Source organism: Babylonia areolata, chromosome 8 (assembly GCF_041734735.1).
Source record: "Babylonia areolata isolate BAREFJ2019XMU chromosome 8, ASM4173473v1, whole genome shotgun sequence".
Lineage (NCBI taxonomy): Eukaryota > Metazoa > Mollusca > Gastropoda > Neogastropoda > Buccinidae > Babylonia > Babylonia areolata.
The window spans coordinates 50,426,901-50,445,705 of NC_134883.1; the positions used below are offsets into that span (position 1 = coordinate 50,426,901).

Below are 18,805 nucleotides of genomic sequence, written 5' to 3' on the forward strand. Positions count from 1 at the left end.
TGGTAGATTATCCCATCAGCTGGATTAGTTATTTATCTCTTGATGGATTCCGCGTTGTTCCCAAGGAGTATGACTGCCCATTGATGGTTCATGAAAAAAAAAAACCCGGTCGTGCACGATCGGTTCTGGAAGACTAGAAATGGGATTTTATCATGGAGAACATGCCAGTTTAAACCTTTCACCCATGCAAGAATTTACAGCCAAGGCAATAAGACGATGAAGAAGAAGAATGATGACGAAGAAGAAGAAGAGAAGGAGGAGAAGAAGATAATGATGATGATGGGTATGCTGCTGCTGACAATGATGGTGATGATGATGATGAAACAAAAGATGATGATGAAGCAAAGGACACAGACCTGGGAAAACCAAAAAGTGCTGGATAAGTATCTGAGACTCTGTGTGTGTGTGTGTGTGTGTGTGTGTGTGTGTGTGTGTGTGTGTTTGTCTGAAAATCTGTGCGTGTGAGTGTGTTTGTGTGTGCGTGTGTTGCCAACCCGTCTCTTGGACTGACCTCGGTGTGCTGTTTTCTTGTTGTGAAAGTCAGCACCAGGTGACTGTAAAATATTCAGATGCCTTGACCGGTGAATCACCTGAAAATGCCTCCCTGCACCGTTTTGACCCCCCACCAAAAACACTTCCCTCGGAGTTAAATATTTCACGGCAGGGCAGGCCTTTTCTTCATAGTCCATTCAATGCCCCATGTGAACGCCAACCCCCTTTTCCATAGGAATATCTTCATTTTTCAATGAATGTGTGCTACAACACGCGTCATAGTTGTTTGAAATCAAGACAAATACAGATGGGGAAATTTTGGAACTCTACTCCATGTCCACAAAAAGACTCCAAGGGTGTTAGTCATCTCGGGAATGGCTGCTGTAAACGAAAAGATAGCATCCAAAATTTCGTGGAGTGTTTTGGGGACCAGGGCTTAGATGTGTCAGATGCTGTCTAAAATTAACTCCATCCTGTTTTGTTGTGTGTTTCTTTTTGTTGTTGTTGTTGTTGTTGTTGTTTTCCACAAGTAATAGACTGATCTCAGTTTTCCAATTCGTTTGTTGATATTTCAGTTTCAAAGGCTTGGAGTCATTCCAAGCAATGGTCGAAGTCTTCACGAGTTAACTGTCCTCACTGGAATCATCACAGGCTGTCCCCAGTATGACTCCGTGGGGTCAATTTCGGGTGGGGGAGGGGCACTGTGAGACATCACACCGGCATCAAACGTCCCGTGCTGATTAGAAACGTAGAGTAACATAAACAATTCATATCGCGTGGGGAGACGACGCCAACAGCACTTCGCTTCCTCTTTAATGAAAGTGATAAGTAACTGCTGTGTTGTATGAATAGCTATCTTTCGTCGCAGTTAACTATATATATATATATATATATATATATATGTGTGTGTGTGTGTGTGTGTGTGTGTGGCTTTGTGTGTGTGTGTGTGTGTGTTTGTGTTTGTGTGTGTGTGTGTGTGTGTGTGTGTGTGTGTGTGTTTTAAGCTCTACACTGATATACAAACTGGTTAGCGCCCCGTCCTCTGTTACAACAGTCACTCTGTGATAATCTGTGGTTAATAATCAGTAGTTCTCTCTCCCTCTCTCTCTCTCCTTTACACACACACACACACACACACACACACACACACACGACCCATCGCCTTTTCGCCATCTGTGAAGCATCACTGATCACGTTGACTGCCTCAAACGGCGCACAACGAAGTAAGTTTAGTGTCCCCCAAACCGCAAGCTGTATGCTCGGTCTACTGCTCAGTTTAAGAAAGAAAGTCCCAGGAAAAGAGTATGCTTCCTCTTTTTGCAGAAGTCTGCAAAGCGCGTTGTTGCTTTTCGATAACGACGTCAATATTATTTTGCCAGCAAGTCTCACTCCCGCCTCATATCAGGTCGTATTAGTTGTTGAGGGGGGGAGGGGGGGGCACAATATTCCATCGATCCGTTTACGATCAAATTAACTCCTTGACGCTGCGTCACGGGTGACTACGAGTTCGAAGCAATCTTCCACAACAGAGGATACTAACGAGGGGAGGGAATAAGTCAAGCTTTTAAGGAAGGGGCGATAATGAAGAAAACTCTCATTTCATAAAATACGTGGAGCTCGCTTTTAGCTTGCGTTTCTTTCGAAGTGAGCATGATTTGGTTTTTGTTTGTTTTGGGGGGTGGGGGTGAGGGGGGCGAGGAGGTGACGGCTAATGATAATAATAATTATTATTGTTATTATTATTTATTATCATTATTATTATAATGATAATAATAACAATAATCATCATCATCAACAATATCATTATTATTATCATCATTATTTTCAGTAGTAGTTATAGAATAACTGTACTGAGTTACTGACTACTGTAACTCCCTATTGCCTGGTTTGCCTGCTTCATCCATTCAGTCCCTTCAGCGCATACAAAACTCTGCTGCCAGTCTCGTCCTCAGAAAGAAAAGATATGAGCACATCACTCCTATTTTGCAACATCTCAATTGGCTCCCTGTCTCACACAGAATAAATTATAAGATCAGCACTCATTTTATAAATGCATTCACAAATCTGCCCTTCACCTCTACACTCCATCTCACTCTCTATGATCGGCTTCGGATCCACTCTGTTTACGGATACCCAGATTCAAACACTCCACTGTTGGACGCCGTTCTTTCTCTGTCTCTGGACCTTGTATTTGGAATGAACTTCCTCTTTCGCTTCGTCAGGTCTCCGCACTCAGCTCTTTCAAGTCTGGCTTTAAAACCCGCCTCTTCACAAGATATATCCTCCCTCCCCTACCTCTTCCTTGTCTTCAGTTTTCTTCAGTTTTAGAGTTATGCATGTGTGTGAATGACTTGTGTGAAAGCGCTTAGATTTGTCTCTGCACAAGATTCAGCGCTATATAAATACTATCATTATTATTAATAAGTAGTACATCCTTTTTATCATGACAATGTTATGTTCTTGGCATACACCCAACGTGCTGATCAGGCCTCGAGAGCCTAGCTTTGGTCTGTGCAGAACAGTGAAATGTGAATTTTTTGCTCCTACGGCCGTGAAAGGCCAATGGACCTTACAACAGGATAACTAACTACACGGGCCTGTGTAAGTATCCCCCCCCCCCCCCCCCCCCCCCCCACTCCTCTTGCTAATTCCTTCACCTCGAGACATGATCTCTGAGTGTGAACGGCGAAACGAGAAGGAGATATGATACAGTGTCCGTCTTTTGTTGAACAGGATCAGTGTGCATTGTCTGCTGTCTGCTGCTCCCAGACATTGATAAGAGGCGTGGATATTGAGATGCCTATCTCTGCTGTGTGTGTGCAATAAACATTCATTGAAGTATGGTCATGCTCTCTCTCTCTCTCTCTCTCTCTCTCTCTCTCTCTCTCTCTCTATATATATATATATATATATATATATATATAATCTGTGTGTGCGTATATATATATATATATATATATATTTATATATATGAAGAGAGATATATATATCAATAGATATAAGTACATTACACCAACCACACACGCACGTGCACGCACGCTCACACACACACACACACACACACACACACACACATTTAATCATTACAAAGTCATTACTTCCTGTTCCTCGTTGTTCACACACACACATACAAATAATGAATAGTAATAATGATTATTACTGTTATTATCATTACTTATATATAAAAAAAATGAAATTAAAAAAACCTCAACCAAACACATACTGTTCAAGAAAACACTGAAAACTCCAGTACCCAGAACGACAACAGAATGAGTTCTAACAGCACCAAGACATAGAGCACACAACTCACCTTGCCTCACAAAACAACACAGCACCACACACCCCTCACAAAAAACCAGTCCCCCTGCCTCCGAACAAAACAGCTAAACCTGCCGTCATCCAAAGCTACAGTCCCCACCCGCCCACCAGCAAGGGGAGATCATTCTCGCGAAGCGGACGTCACATCCGGCATCCACGGAGCATGCGCGTGGTGTGCAGCGCGTGGCAAGTCTTAGCAATTCGGGAATCCCATCAATTTTTCAGGGATTTCTACCACCCAAGGTTTCCCTGTCTAGTTGGCGGAGTCTCTTTGGTTGTGTACTTCCCTGTGTCTGTGAGAAAGTGTGTGGGGGGGTGTTGGGGCTCGGGGGTGCCGGGCGGGGGTGGGGGGGGGCGTGGAGTCAAGGAGGGGATGGGTGAGGATGGATGAGGGAGGATAGGTGTGGTAGACGTGAACGTAATGAGATAGACTTTTATTAATAAGACTCTGAGAACGAGTGAGGTGAACTTTGTGCGTGTGTGTGTGTGTGTGTGTGTGTGTGTGTGTGTGTGTGTTGTTAATTGCTTTCTCATTTCTGTTATATTTGGTGCATTTAATAATCTGGTCATTTTATTTGATGGTTTTTGATGCTACCGTGGTTGTTATTTGCCTTTGTATCAGTTTCATTTTCATTATATTTCGGTGTATAATTGTAACTGATTATTTCATTCATTTGTCTTATTTCATTCTGGGCTACTGTTTTATACAAACCTACAGCAGGTTCTCAGGGCCTTGACCGGCACGTTCACTTCACGCATCTGTCGGGCATCTTCACTTCTTTTTTTTTAACAAAGAGGTGGTGTAGCGTCTATGGATCAGCCCGTAGATCGTTTTGATGCCTCCTTAAAACTGAAACTGAAACTGAAACTGCTGTTCGTGCTGACTTCCGCACTGATCACTTTTTTTTCTTTCTTTTTTTTTTTTTTTACATTACGTTTTTAAATCTGACAAATGAATTCTTTTTTTTCATATCCAACCGGCTATTCTTGATACGATTTGAAGGCTGTAAGAAACAGGTCATTTTTTGTAAACAAGTTTTTAAATTTGTATGTTTTTATTCTTTTTTTGCTAATGTTTTAATTGTATGCATTTTCCATTCTTATTAGCTTTTTAAAACTTGATTTGTTAATTTTGTTGTTGTTTTTTTGTTTCATTTTATTTTAGTTTGATATTTGAGATGTATACTTATATCACAGATTGACGTAAGTTTACATTTGGGCCAACAGCAACTTACATCACAGATTGACGTAAGTTTACATTTGGGCCAACAGCAACTTATATCACAGATTGACGTAAGTTTACATTTGGGCCAACAGCAACTTATATCACAGATTGACGTAAGTTTACATTTGGGCCAACAGCAACTTATATCACAGATTGACGTAAGTTTACATTCGGGCCAACAGCAACTTATATCACAGATTGAAATAAGTTTACATTTGGGCCAACAGCAACTTATATCACAGATTGAAATAAGTTTACATTTGGGCCAACAGCAACTTATATCACAGATTGACATAAGTTTACATTCGGGCCAACAGCAACTTATATCACAGATTGAAATAAGTTTACATTCGGGCCAACAGCAACTTATATCACAGATTGAAATAAGTTTACATTCGGGCCAACAGCAACTTATATCACAGATTGAAATAAGTTTACATTCGGGCCAACAGCAACTTATATCACAGATTGAAATAAGTTTACATTCGGGCCAACAGCAACTTATATCACAGATTGAAATAAGTTTACATTCGGGCCAACAGCAACTTATATCACAGATTGAAATAAGTTTACATTCGGGCCAACAGCAAAGTGAGAGCTGTACTATCAATGGTTTCTCCAGTCAATGGGAAACCATTTACAGCTTAGTTTTTTGTGAAGGACTATGACTCTCAAACTAGGAGGCAAAATTGCACTGGCTCTTAGTGCTGCAGCCTTGTGGGCAAGTTGGCCTTTGGGAACCATCCCAACGCCGACTGTCCTAAAAACCCTCTTGGCTGAGAGAGTGGGGATGTATTTGGGCAAGACACTCTCCACTATAATCAAATTCTAGCCCAAATAGTCGGAACAGCAGTTGCCTCCTCTGCTGTTCTGATGGTCACAGTCGGACACGACTGACTATCATATATACAGCTACCTCAACCATTGGGTCTGTTTCAAAGTCAGGCATCTGGTCTCTCTCTTTTCTCAGATGTTGCGTTGCGCATATGGGTCAGTCCGCACGCCTTGACGCCTCAGTTGAAACTGAAACTGAAACCAGTCCTAAATTATTCAACGGTGATCTCTAAGCTATTCAGCCATATGTTTGGTAGGCAGAGTCGGTAATGAAATATTTCTCCCGTGCTAAAAAAAAAAAGGTAAGGAGAGTGAGCAATTTACTTTCTAGTGCTATGTTATGTGTGTCCGAGGAGTTCACACGCGCATTGTGTGTGAGAGCGCCTGAACGCCATTTTTTGTGTATATATACGCATGTCTGTGTCTATGCCTATATGTGTGTTACGAAATTGTCCAGTGTTTTTGCCCACTGTGTCTCTCTTAAACACACACACACACACACACACACACACACACACACACACACACACACACACACATATCTTGGACTGATCATACGAAGTACTTAAGTAAACGTCTCTCAAATAGAACACTTCAACTAGCAAAAATCAAAAAGATCCTTAATGTCCATTCACGAAAGCTCTTCTGTGCACATATTCTGCCAGTAATCGATTATGCGTCAACTTTATGGGACAGCTGTAGCCTCTCAAACTTGAAATTTATTCACCGTATGTATAAAAGAGCACTAAAAATAGTTATTGTTAAAACCGAACTCCCTGACCCCAATGGACTATAAACAACTTAATATGTTATCTCTTCACAACAGGCTGTACTTCAACAAAGCTGTTTGCATGCATAATGTTATGTATGGAAATGCTCCAAAAAGATTGCAGACACTTTCAAAACTAATGAACACAGACACAACCACATGCTCTGCATACCCAGACCAAGAAACAACCTTTACAAATCCAGCTTTCTGTATTCTGGTGGAAATTTATGGAATAATCTCCCACTCACTCTGAAAAGTATCGTAAATAAAAACGTGTTTAAGAAAAATCTGAAGAATCACCTCATTGAAAATAATTCACAGTAATACAAATTTTGATCTGTTAGTCGAATATTCCTATTATTAATTGTGAAAAGTTTTGTGTTGGCAAGGATTTTGCACTATATGAGGGAACATGTGCATGTGGGTGGGATGGGCATGGTGTGATTGTGTCCGAGAATCTGTGTTGTGTGTGTGTGTGTGTGTGTGTGTGTGAAATGGAAATGCAATTGTGCATTTCTTTATCACAATATTCTTGTATATATATATATATATATATATATATATATATATATATATATATGTGCATTTTGTTGTTATTGATGCTCTTCATCTGCTTGTTTCTTCTCTCTCTCTCTGTCTCTCTGTCTCTCTCTCTCTCTCCCTCTCTCTCTTTCTCTCTCTCCTATATTTTTTTTCTTTTTTTCCGTTATTTTATTTTTAGTTATTTATTTGTTTTTGTTGGGTTTTTTCTTCTTTCATTGATGGCTTGATGTAAAAAAAATGCAATTGTTGCTTATTCAATTTACCATCATGAAATAAAATCTTGACTTAACACATACACACCCAAAGAGAAAAAAAAAGAGGAAAGAACTACATCAACACCTTTTTTAACCACATTTCTGAACCAGTCATTTCCATGTACACAGAACAATCTGCGGTACAAACACGGTTAATACTGGATAATAATTGTGTCAGGCATTTTGCGAGTTGATGAGACAAGAAAGAGCAGAGAGGAGAAAAATGAACACAGGGGAGAAAACTCCCGTAGATGCTGCCGAGGTAATTCCCCCGTGTGTTATATTGGCCACTCGGCTGTACCGTCCACCTGAGCCCGATCTAGTAAAAAAAAAAAAATGTATATATATATATACATAAATAAAAATAAAAACAGACGCACACACACAAAAAAGCGTTAGGTATATATAGATATATCAATTATATAGATTGTGATTTAAAGCTATGGACATCCCCCCCCCCCCCCACCTCCCCCGTCTGTAAGTTTACCTGTCGGTCTGTCTGCCTCTCTCTCTCTGCATTATTTGTTCGTGTGTATGCATGTCTTTGTGTGTGTGTGTGTGTGTGTGTGTGTATCTGTCTGTGTCTGTATGTATGTATGTGCGTGTGTGTTTCTGCACGAGTGCACTGAAAATAAACTGGAACTGAAACCGAAACTAGATTTTACAGAAAATAAACTGGAACTGAAACCGAAACTAGATTTCTCACCTGGCAGACAGAAGTGTGAAAGGGCCGCGAGAGAGCAGCAGGGGAAGAAATACCCCGCTTCAAAAGGAAGTGCACTCATTCCCCCAGTCCCTCTTCACAATCATCACGACCATGCACACTTCCAGACTGGCCGTGTATGTATGTGGAGTTGTTGTTGTTTTTTCGCCATTGTTGAATAAAATGGCTTAAAAAGAAAAGAAAAGAAAAAAAAAAGATTTCTCACCTTGTTCTCAGAAAAACGGTACCCGGGGAGAGGGTCATGTCCTTAGACACCTCGCTCCACCTGGTGCCGTCCTCACTGTACTCCACGGCCAGGCCCGGGAACTCCACGTTGGTCAGCAGTCGGCCATCGGACACGCTGTAACATGGACGTCATTATAGGCTGTAACACTGACGTCATTATAACGGTCAGCAGTCGGCCATCGGACACGCTGTAACAAGGACGTCATTATAGGCTGTAACACTGACGTCATTATAACGGTCAGCAGTCGGCCATCGGACACGCTGTAACATGGACGTCATTATAGGCTGTAACGCTGACGTCATTATAACGGTCTGCAGTCGGCCATCGGACACGCTGTAACATGGACGTCATTATAGGCTGTAACACTGACGTCATTATAACGGTCAGAAGTCGGCCATCGGACATGCTGTAACATGGACGTCATTATAGGCTGTAACACTCACGTCATTTATAACGGTCAGCAGCCGGGACAAACGCTGTAACATGGACGTCATTATAGGCTGTAACGCTGACGTCATTATAACGGTCAGCAGTCGGCCATCGGACACGCTGTAACAGGGACGTCATTATAGGCTGAACACTGACTTCATTATAACGGTCAGAAGTCGGCCATCGACACGCTGTAACATGGACGTCATTATAGGCTGTAACACTGACGCCATTATAACGGTCAGAAGTCGGCCATCGACACGCTGTTAACAAGGGCCGTCCATTATAGGCTGTAACGTCTGACGTCATTATAACGGTCAGAAGTCGCCATCGGACACGCTGTAAACATGGACGTCATTATAGGCTGTAACACTCACGTCATTATAACGGTCAGCAGTCGGCCATCGGACACGCTGTAACATGGACGTCATTATAGGCTGTAACACTGACGTCATTATAACGGTCAGAAGTCGGCCATCGGACACGCTGTAACATGGACGTCATTATAGGCTGTAACACTGACGTCATTATAACGGTCAGAAGTCGGCCATCGGACACGCTGTAACATGGACGTCATTATAGGCTGTAACACTGACGTCATTATAACGGTCAGCAGTCGGCCATCGGACACGCTGTAACATGGACGTCATTATAGGCTGTAACACTGACGTCATTATACAGGTCAGCAGTCGGCCACTGGACACATGGACGTCATCACAGGCTGTAACACTGACGTCATTATAACGGTCAGCAGTCGGCTACTGGACACATGGACGTCATCACAGGCTGTAACACTGACGTCATTATAACGGTCAGCAGTCGGCTATTGGACACATGGACGTCATCACAGTCTGTAACACTGACGTCATTATAACGGTCAGCTGTTGGCCATCAGACACGCTGTAACACTGACGTGATTATGATGGTCAGCAGTCAGCCATTTGGCACACTGTAAAATGGACATCATCGGACAGGCTGGATTATGGATGTCATTATTATGGTTAACAGTTTGCCATCAGACAAGCTGTAACACGAACGTCATTAGAATGGTCAACAGTCGGCCATTAGACAAGCTGTAAGATGGACGTCATTAAAATGGACGTGATTGTTTATAATTGTCGGACAGGCTGTAACACTGACGTCATAACAATGGTCAGTAGACGGTCATCGGACACGCTCTAACATGGACATCATTATCTATCACTGTTGGACACACTGTAAAATGACATTATCTATAACAATCGGACAGGGTGTAAAACGGACGTCATTAGAATGGTCAGCAGTCGGCCATCCAACACGCTGTAACACGTACGTCATTGTTTATAGATATCGGACATTCTGTAAAATGGACGTAATTGTTTACAATTATTGGACATGCTGTAACACACACGACATTGTTCATCATTGTGGGACACACTGTAAAATGGATGTCATTATTTATTAAAAAAATTTGTATTTGCATTTGTATTTTGTACAAATACAAATTATTATAAATAATGACATCCATTACAATCGAACAGGTTGTAACATGGACGTCATCAGAATGGTAAGCAGTCGGGCATCGTCCAGGCTGTAACATGGATGTCGTTCGCACACACACACGCATACATACATACATAATATATATATATATATATATATATGTGTGTGTGTGTGTGTGTGTAAAGGTTCATCGTGTGTTTTGTTTTTGAAGTACAAAAACTAATTTTTTGTCAGCTAATCTGTCCAGAGAACCACAGAGAAAATAGATATTCACGATAAACTTCTAAATTAACAAGTTCAGTTGGAATATCGCTGTAACAATACTAACATCGCCCCAGGTAGCGGAACTCTGTACTCCACCCCCTGTCTGTCAAGTCTTGCCAGCTCCCTGTAACCCAAGGTGTTGGCAAACTCCGCCCAGTCCACCGTCTCATCGCGCTCCCGCGCCTCCTGATTGGTGGTTTCGCGTTCCCACGTGGGCTCGTGCCACGCCCTCTCCGCCAGGGCCAGTACACGAGGGAAGAGCATTGAATCGCACTGCTGTTGCGTGCGAACCGTTTCACCCCATAGTTCGCCTTGCATACCTGCATATAGAGAATTTAGGGTAAAAAAAGAGGATTAAAAAGAAACAAAAAAACATTAAAGGTTAAAGGTGCCATAGCCTTTTATGGCCATCGGGGCAGTGGAATCCATATCCACTGTCTTGAGCTTGGCATGGAAAAGCGGGGACCATCCTCTCCTACCGCCGTTTTAGCCATCACCAGCTGATGTCAGGAACCCCATTCACACCTGGGTGGAATGTAGAAAATCAGAATGAAGTGCCTTTCCCATGGACACAGCACCATGCCGGAACAAGGCCTTGAACCCTGACCCCTGATGAACACCGCATTTGTCCTTCACCTGTTTCTGCCATGGTGTTTGACATATGCCATCAAAACACACACACACACACACACACACAAATAAATCAAAGTAGACTGAGTTTTTTTTAAAAATACAATTAAACTAAAGCAATGTAAGTTAAGAAAGTACGTGCATGAAAATAAAACACACGACTACTGTAATAACACACACACACACACACACACACACACCTGCGCGTGTGTCCCACCCCCATCCCCACCCCGTGTCGTCTCACCAGTGACGTTTTCAGGTTTCTGGAGCTCAGTGCACTTGTCTTGTCTTGTCTTGTCTTGTCTTGTCACGTTGTGTAGTTGTCCTGTCTTGTTGTCTCGTCTCACCAGCAATGTTTTCAGGTTTTTAGCAGCTCAGAGCACTGTCTTGCCCAGTCCTGTCTTGTCTCGTCATGTTGTCAAGTAGTCTTGTCCTGTCTTGTCCTGTCTCGTCACACCAGTGACGTTTTCAGGTTTCAGCAGCTCAGAGAACTATCTTGTCCTGCCCTGTCTCGTCTACCAGCGATGTGTTCGGGTTTCCAGAGCTCAGTGCACTGTCTTGTCTTGTCTTGCTGTGTAGTTGCCCTGTTCTACCTTGTCCTGTCCTGTCTTGACTGGACTTGTTCTTTCGTCTTGCCCTGTCCTGTCCTGTCCTGTCCTGTCCTATCTAGTCCTGTCCCGTCTCACCAGCGATGTTTTCAGGTTTCTTGAGCTCAGTGCAGTGCTCCCCCTGCTCCCCGCACATTTCTTTCCGCTTCACTGGTTCTCCTGCCCTCGTGAAGTCAGCGTTGGCGTACAGGTCAGTGGGCATGAAGGAGAAGGTCTTCCGGGTGGACGTGAAGCGGGTGGCCCAGTACAAACCCCGCTCCTCTGGGTCGGGTTCATGTGGGTGGTCAAAGTACAGGTGGGTTGCCTGAGCCATCACCACCTGGGAATAACGACATTTTTTTTTCTTTTAAAGTCCATCTTTGGGTTCCCGTGTACCTTTTATTTACCTGTGTGCTATCTGAACTGGTAGTATAAGCAGCATCGACTTGAAGTTGTGTCCCATTTCAAAGGAGAGAGATTGAGTTACTTCTCTTTATTGTTGTTTAGCATCTTTGGCTTACTTTTTAATCATCGCTTCATCATGAGAAATAATTCTTTTGTATGATATTGTTATGTTATATTCATTCAGAAACAATGTACATGTTTGTTTTTTTAGAATATCGAACGTGGACGTCAATGAACTAAACCAAACAGGGCTTCGTAAACACTGATATATATCACTTAGAATCACACACAAACACACACACATCTTGAAGCCAGCATTGGCCAGCTTGTAGGCTCTGTTAGACACCCCCCAAGACCTACACATTGTCCTCCCCTACCCCTAATTCTCGCCCTCCCCCCCCCCCACACACACACACATACAAACACACCTTAAAGCCAGCACTAACCAGCTTGTAGGCTCTGGTACACACACACACACACACACACACACACACACACACACCTTGAAGTCAGCATTGACCAGCCTGAAGGCTCTGTTAGACAACTCCCCCCTCCCCTACACATACACACACACCTTGAAGCCAGCATTGGTCAGCAAGTAGGCTCTGTTAGACCCCCCCCCCACCCGCACCCCCTCCACACACACACTTTGAATCCAGCACTGGCCAGCCTGTAGGCTGTTTGACACCCCCAACCCCCCATCCCACCCCACCCCCACCACACACACCTTGAATCCAGCATTGGCCAGTCTGTAGGCTCTGTTAGCCACCCCCCAGGACCACACATTGTTCCAGGCGTAGCCGTACACCTTGCTGTTGGCCAGCTTGGCCGAGTCAAAGGGCACATTTCCCTCCTCCATCACCCCGTCCTCCCACGCACCAAGGTCAAGGCCAAGCTGGTGCGTGATGTTCGACACCTGTTTACATCGGTCATAAAACACACACAAAAACACCACGATGATTAAGCATTTTGGTGATGACAGTTGTAATAGTGGTGGTGGTAAAGGTAGCAGCTTCAGTGTTAGTGCGCAGTTGTTGCTATTTTTGTTATTATTATCATTATTATCATCATTATGAATATTATGAATACTATCATTATTATCATTGCTGTAGTTGCTGTTCTTGATATCATCATCATCATCATCATCATCATCATTGCTGTTGCTGTCGCTGATGCTGCTGTTGCACTTGCTGTTGTTGTTACTAATGTTGTCATTATATTTTTTTCAAAAATCATTTTACGATTATTGTTGTTTCTGCTCCTGTCAACTTGTAATGTAGTAAAGTTGACTAAACATGTATGATGTATAATGTGTACAATGCATTACTTATTTGAGTGTATGTCACTTAAAAGTTTGAATGGTTTGTGATGAATATATTACGTCTTACTTAGCTTGTAACTAGAGTGTAATTTTTTGTGTATTTTTTATGATGCCTGGTTCCTAGGTGTGTATTTTGACTATGGTGAATGTGATGTGTTTATTTTCCTGTGATTTGGGCCTATATCATGTAAGACTGTGATACTGCCTGTGTTGATTTTCCTGTACATAATTTTTACGTTACTTATTCTTAAATTTGTATACTTTTTAAAGTGCGGTGAGCCGCATCTGAGATGGAGGTAGAGCGCTGTATAATCCTGCAGTAGTAGTAGTGAGCAGCAGCACCAGCAGCGCTACACAAGCCTGCAGTAGTAGTAGTGAGCAGCAGCACCAGCAGCGCTACACAAGCCTGCAGTAGTAGTAGTGAGCAGCAGCACCAGCAGCGCTACATAAGCCTGCAGTAGTAGTATTAGTAGTAGTATGTCGTTCTAACATGGTATGATGCGTTGTTTATGATGAAATGTTGTCGTTGTTATTGGTATTTTTGTTGTTGTTTTTTCCCAACCTTTTCATGAATGATAAATGGCCAAAGTATCAATAAACCATCCATCCATCCATCCATTCTGTGGAGTCAAAACAATGCTTGCAAGTCATGTCCAGGCGCTACAGCAGGTTCCCACCCCCACCCCACCCCCCAAAACCTGACCTGCCTGACGAAGTATTCCTTCAGGTCCTTGTAGCCTCCCGCCGCGTAGTCCTGGGAAGCCGTCAGCTTCTTGCAGGCCTCGGAGTTCTTCCAGGCGCCCCTGGCCACCTCGTCCCCCCCGAAGTGGAAGAGGGTGAGGGGCATGAGGTCTTTGTGAGCCTCTTTGAGGGCGGTGACGACGGCAGTGACGAAGGTGTAGGTGGAGGAGAGGCAGGGGTTGATGGCGTTGTCCGTGAACATCTGGACAGACTTGTAGCTTGAGGTGTCCTTCTCGTCTGCCAGGGCGAACCTGGTGGATGCACAGTACGACACACACACACGCATGCACGCACACGCGCATGCACGCGCACACACGAACACACACACACACGAACACACCATCTAAAATCACAAATGTGGATTGACGTTAAGCAAAAGAACGAACACACACACACACACATGCACGCACGCACGCATACATACCGTACGCGCGCACATACACACACAGAGGCACGCACACAACATGCACACATATACACATACACCCAACACACACGAATGCACGCACGCACATCCTCACACAGGTCTATCTGAAATTATGAATGCATACACTGAAGTATACAGGCGCGCGCGCACACACACACACACACACACACACACGCGCGCGCGCGCGCGCGCGCGCGCAGATGTATGCACACACGCACAGACGTACACACATACGAGCACAAGCATGCTTGTATGATTGCACCTACGGAGGAGTGCATGCATATACACACATGTGGACACACGCACACACATACTCACACACACACACATAAAACACACACACACACACACAAATTCTCGCCCGTCACATACACGCCAAGACAATGATGCTGATGTTCCAAGGAGATTACTTTATGAAGGAGAAGGCCAGTCACCAATCTATAGTGTAGTGTAGTGTAGTATAGTGTAGTACTCTTTGTCATAACAAATATCTGTGTGTGACACTTGGGCTGCTGTACCTATGGAGAGCGCGTCGCTTCAGTGATGCGCAATCATTTGGATTTTTTTTCTGTGCAAATGTTTCTGTTTTCCTACCAAGGTTGATTTTGCTACAGTTTTTTTTTTTTGTTTTTTTTTCTGGGGACAACTTACTTTTTGGCCTCAGCCACAGAACTGTTGTCGGCGCCCTTCATGTGTGACTTCCTGACCTCCATGGCCCGGATGGCTGCGTGGGCATGGCCAGGCATATCGATTTCCGGAATCACCTGCACGTCAAAAAATGAGCTACCACCGACTGAAAGTGTGCTCAGTAACAGTAGTAGTAGTAGTAGAAGTAGTAGAAGTAGTGGGCTGCAAACTGCCACGTTCACTCGTATACACGAGTGTGCTTTTTTCGTGTTTGACCGTTTCTACCCCCGCCATGTAGGTTGTATACACCGTTTTCTTTGGCGGGAGGAGGCAGAGAGAAGGGGGGGGGCTCAGGGGGTGGGGGGGGAGGCAAGGTTGCATGCTGGGGGTATGTTCTCGTGTCCATAACCGATAGACCGATGACATGGATCTTTAACATGCATATTTGGGGGTTCAGGCACTAGCAGGTCTGCACATCTGTTGACCCTGGGAGATAAATATATATATATATATATATATATATATATATATATATATATATAAAATCTCCCACCCTTTAGCCCACCACCAGGCGCCGTGAACACGATTCGAACCCGGGGAACAATGCACCACTTACCTGGATGTGTCTCTTAGCAGCATGCTCCAGGATATCCTTGTAGTCATCCATGGTGTAGTAGCCTGACCCCGGGCGGGTGACAGTGGGTCCAGAGCCCAGGTAAGGGAGGAGACACTGGCTCTCCTTGAGGTCGTGGCACCGCCGTCCTCCCACCTGTGGGAAGAGGGGATGGGGGTGGGGGGTCGCGGAGGTGGTGGGGTCGCAGGGGTAGTGGTGGGGGTCGGTGATTTGAATATGATAGAATAAGAGATAGAATAGAACAGAGTAGAATAGAAAAGAGTAGACAAAGAGAGAGAAAGTAGGTAAAATAGGTGCTAGTATGTGTTTGCGCGCGCGCGCGCGTGTATGTGTGTGTGTTTGTGTGTGTGCGCACGCGCGTTTGCGATTGTGTGTATGTGTGTGTGTGTCCAACAGTGTGATAATGAAATACACAAATTCATTTCTATTACACACACACACACACACACACACACACAGTGTACATGTGTGTACAAGGACACGCGAGACAAGGAACCAGCAAAATCGTACCTCTGTTATTTCCTCGAGGCCCGGAATCTGTATTCTCCAGCCCTCGTCATCCGTTAGGTAGATGTGCACAGTACACAGGCACACAAGAATAGAATTTATTTCACCTTTGTTTCTGCAGGGAACTAGTATAATCATACCTCTGAGAGTTCCTTGAGGCCCAGAATCTGCGTTCTCAAACCCTAAACGTCAATGAGATGGAGCACACTGACACACACGAAAAGAATGTACCATGGTTTTCTGCAAGACAAGACATGACAAGACAAATTCTTTTTTTTGACGAGGGTAGGTCAATCTGATAAGCAAAATACTGGCAAAGAACCAGCATAGGCATAGCACTGTGAGTTCCTTGAGGCCCGGAATCTGTATTCTCCAGCCCTTGTCGTCCGTGAGGTAGAGGTATAAGGGCACACGAGACAAAGAACCAGCATTGTACTAACTCCCGTCAGTTCTTGAGGCCCGGAATCTGTATTCTCCAGCCCTCGACGTCCGTGAGTTTGATATACACCGTACACAGACACTTAAGAATAGAATATAATTGTATATGATTTCCTGTTTTGTTTCTGCAGGGAACCAGCATAATCATACCTCCGTGAGCTCCTCGAGGCCTGGAATCTGTATTCTCCAGCCCTCGTCGTCGGTGAGGTGGAGGTGGAGCTTGTTGAGCTTGTACAGCGCCATGAGGTCCAGCAGCCTCAGCACCCCGGCCACCGGGTGGAAGTTCCGGGCCACGTCCAGCATCATTCCTCGGTACTCGTACCTTGGGGCGTCCTTGATGTGGGCCTCGGGAACCTGGCGTGCACAGTCCGTAGTTTTTTTGTTGTTGTTATTGGTGGTGGTGGTGGTGGTAGTAGTGACTTTTATCATCTTCATTATGATCATCATAACTATTATCAGTAGTAGTACTAATAGTAGTGTTCTCGCTGTTGTTGTTCTTATTATTATCACTATTATTATTATCATTATCATGGGTTGTATTATTATTCTTACTATTATCATTACATCATCATCATCATTATCATTGCCATAATTATTGACTCACTTGTGTAAACAAAGTGAGTCTATGTTTTAACCCGGTGTTCGGTTGTGTGTGTGTGTGTGTGTGTGTGTGTGTGTGTGTGTCCGTGTGTTTGTGTGTCTGTGTGTCCGTGGTAAACTTTAACACTGACATTTTCTCTGCAAATACTTTGTCAGTTGACACCAAATTAAGCATAAAAATAGGAAAAATTAAGTTCTTTCCAGTCATCTTGTTTAAAACAATATTGCACCTCTGGGATGGGCACAAAAAATTTTTTAAAAAAGAAGCCTAATTATATGCAAACTGCATTTACTGTTATATTTATATTTTTTGTATTCTCTTAACTTGGCACTTTGACCTCTTATTCTGACACAACAACAAGAGGAGTCATTATTATCATTTTTTGTTCAAACAGGAACTTCTTTTGCAAAGCATGGAATTTTTATTTATTTTGCAAACGTTTTGGTGCAGATAGTAAAAAAGGGAAATTACTCTGTAATTAATGCTAGTTTTCATTATTATGATTATCATCATCATCAACGTCATTATTGTTCTTGAAGCAGAACCCCAGAGAGCGTAACTACTGGCCTTGCAGCCTCAAACTATCTCCCCCACCCCCTCCCCTCCCCCTCCTTGCGGATTTTACCCCAGGTTATTCCTGGGCTTGCCTTGAATGACACCCGGGGTCATTTATCGATGGTCAAGATCGAGGATGACGGTGCGTTGTGTCCTCGTCGGTGTGGACATCATCAGTGGACACACACGTGTGTCAAAGACCCAGGTCTCTGCAAATAGTTTCCTGTCCATTCTGCAATGTTGTCAGTCCTACTCTTTTTTTGGGGGGGTGCGGTGGGGGGAGTGAGGGGGGGGCGCTAGGGGGTAAGGGGGTCTGACTTCCTCTCCGTCTCCCTCCCTCAACAGCAATGCAGTATAAGGGAAACAACTCTCACTTTGCCATCCTCATCCTGCAGGTTCAGCAGAGTCATGACTCCGTAGAAGGCCCCGCGGGGGTCGCTGGCCGTGATCTCTATCATGTCCTCCTTAGGGTCCACCTTCAGGGAGTAGGCCTCAGGGCCACTTAAGTCCTGGCCTCCTTTTGACGTCACCTTGACATCGTCCTTCTTGAACACGATGGCGTGGCCCTTGGGCTGTGTTGTTACCACGCTGATTCCCATATGTTCTGCAAGCAAGCAGGGACAGACAGGTTTGAGAAGGTCCAGTGTGTTTTGAATGGTGCCCTTTCCATTTGATGTTTACGTCATTATTTGTTTCTTATGTGTGTTGTTGGTGGAGGTGATGGTGGTAATAGTGATGGTGATGGAGGTGGTGGCGGTGTGTTTGTGGTGGT

General features: G+C 44.0%; 1 protein-coding gene across 1 annotated transcript in view; it reads right to left on the reverse strand.

Annotated features, from left to right (window-relative positions):
• LOC143285315 (uncharacterized) overlaps nucleotides 1-18,805 on the reverse strand; it is a 62,296-nt gene that overhangs the window by 15,683 nt on the left and 27,808 nt on the right. The window contains exons 19-27 of the mRNA XM_076592579.1: nucleotides 18,408-18,637; nucleotides 17,028-17,231; nucleotides 15,915-16,067; nucleotides 15,323-15,435; nucleotides 14,207-14,495; nucleotides 12,910-13,098; nucleotides 11,877-12,117; nucleotides 10,625-10,880; nucleotides 8,365-8,499 (exon numbers count right to left, since the gene is read on the reverse strand). Of these exons, the coding sequence (XP_076448694.1) occupies nucleotides 8,365-8,499; nucleotides 10,625-10,880; nucleotides 11,877-12,117; nucleotides 12,910-13,098; nucleotides 14,207-14,495; nucleotides 15,323-15,435; nucleotides 15,915-16,067; nucleotides 17,028-17,231; nucleotides 18,408-18,637 (1,810 nt within the window). The remainder of the gene's footprint in view (nucleotides 1-8,364; nucleotides 8,500-10,624; nucleotides 10,881-11,876; nucleotides 12,118-12,909; nucleotides 13,099-14,206; nucleotides 14,496-15,322; nucleotides 15,436-15,914; nucleotides 16,068-17,027; nucleotides 17,232-18,407; nucleotides 18,638-18,805) is intronic.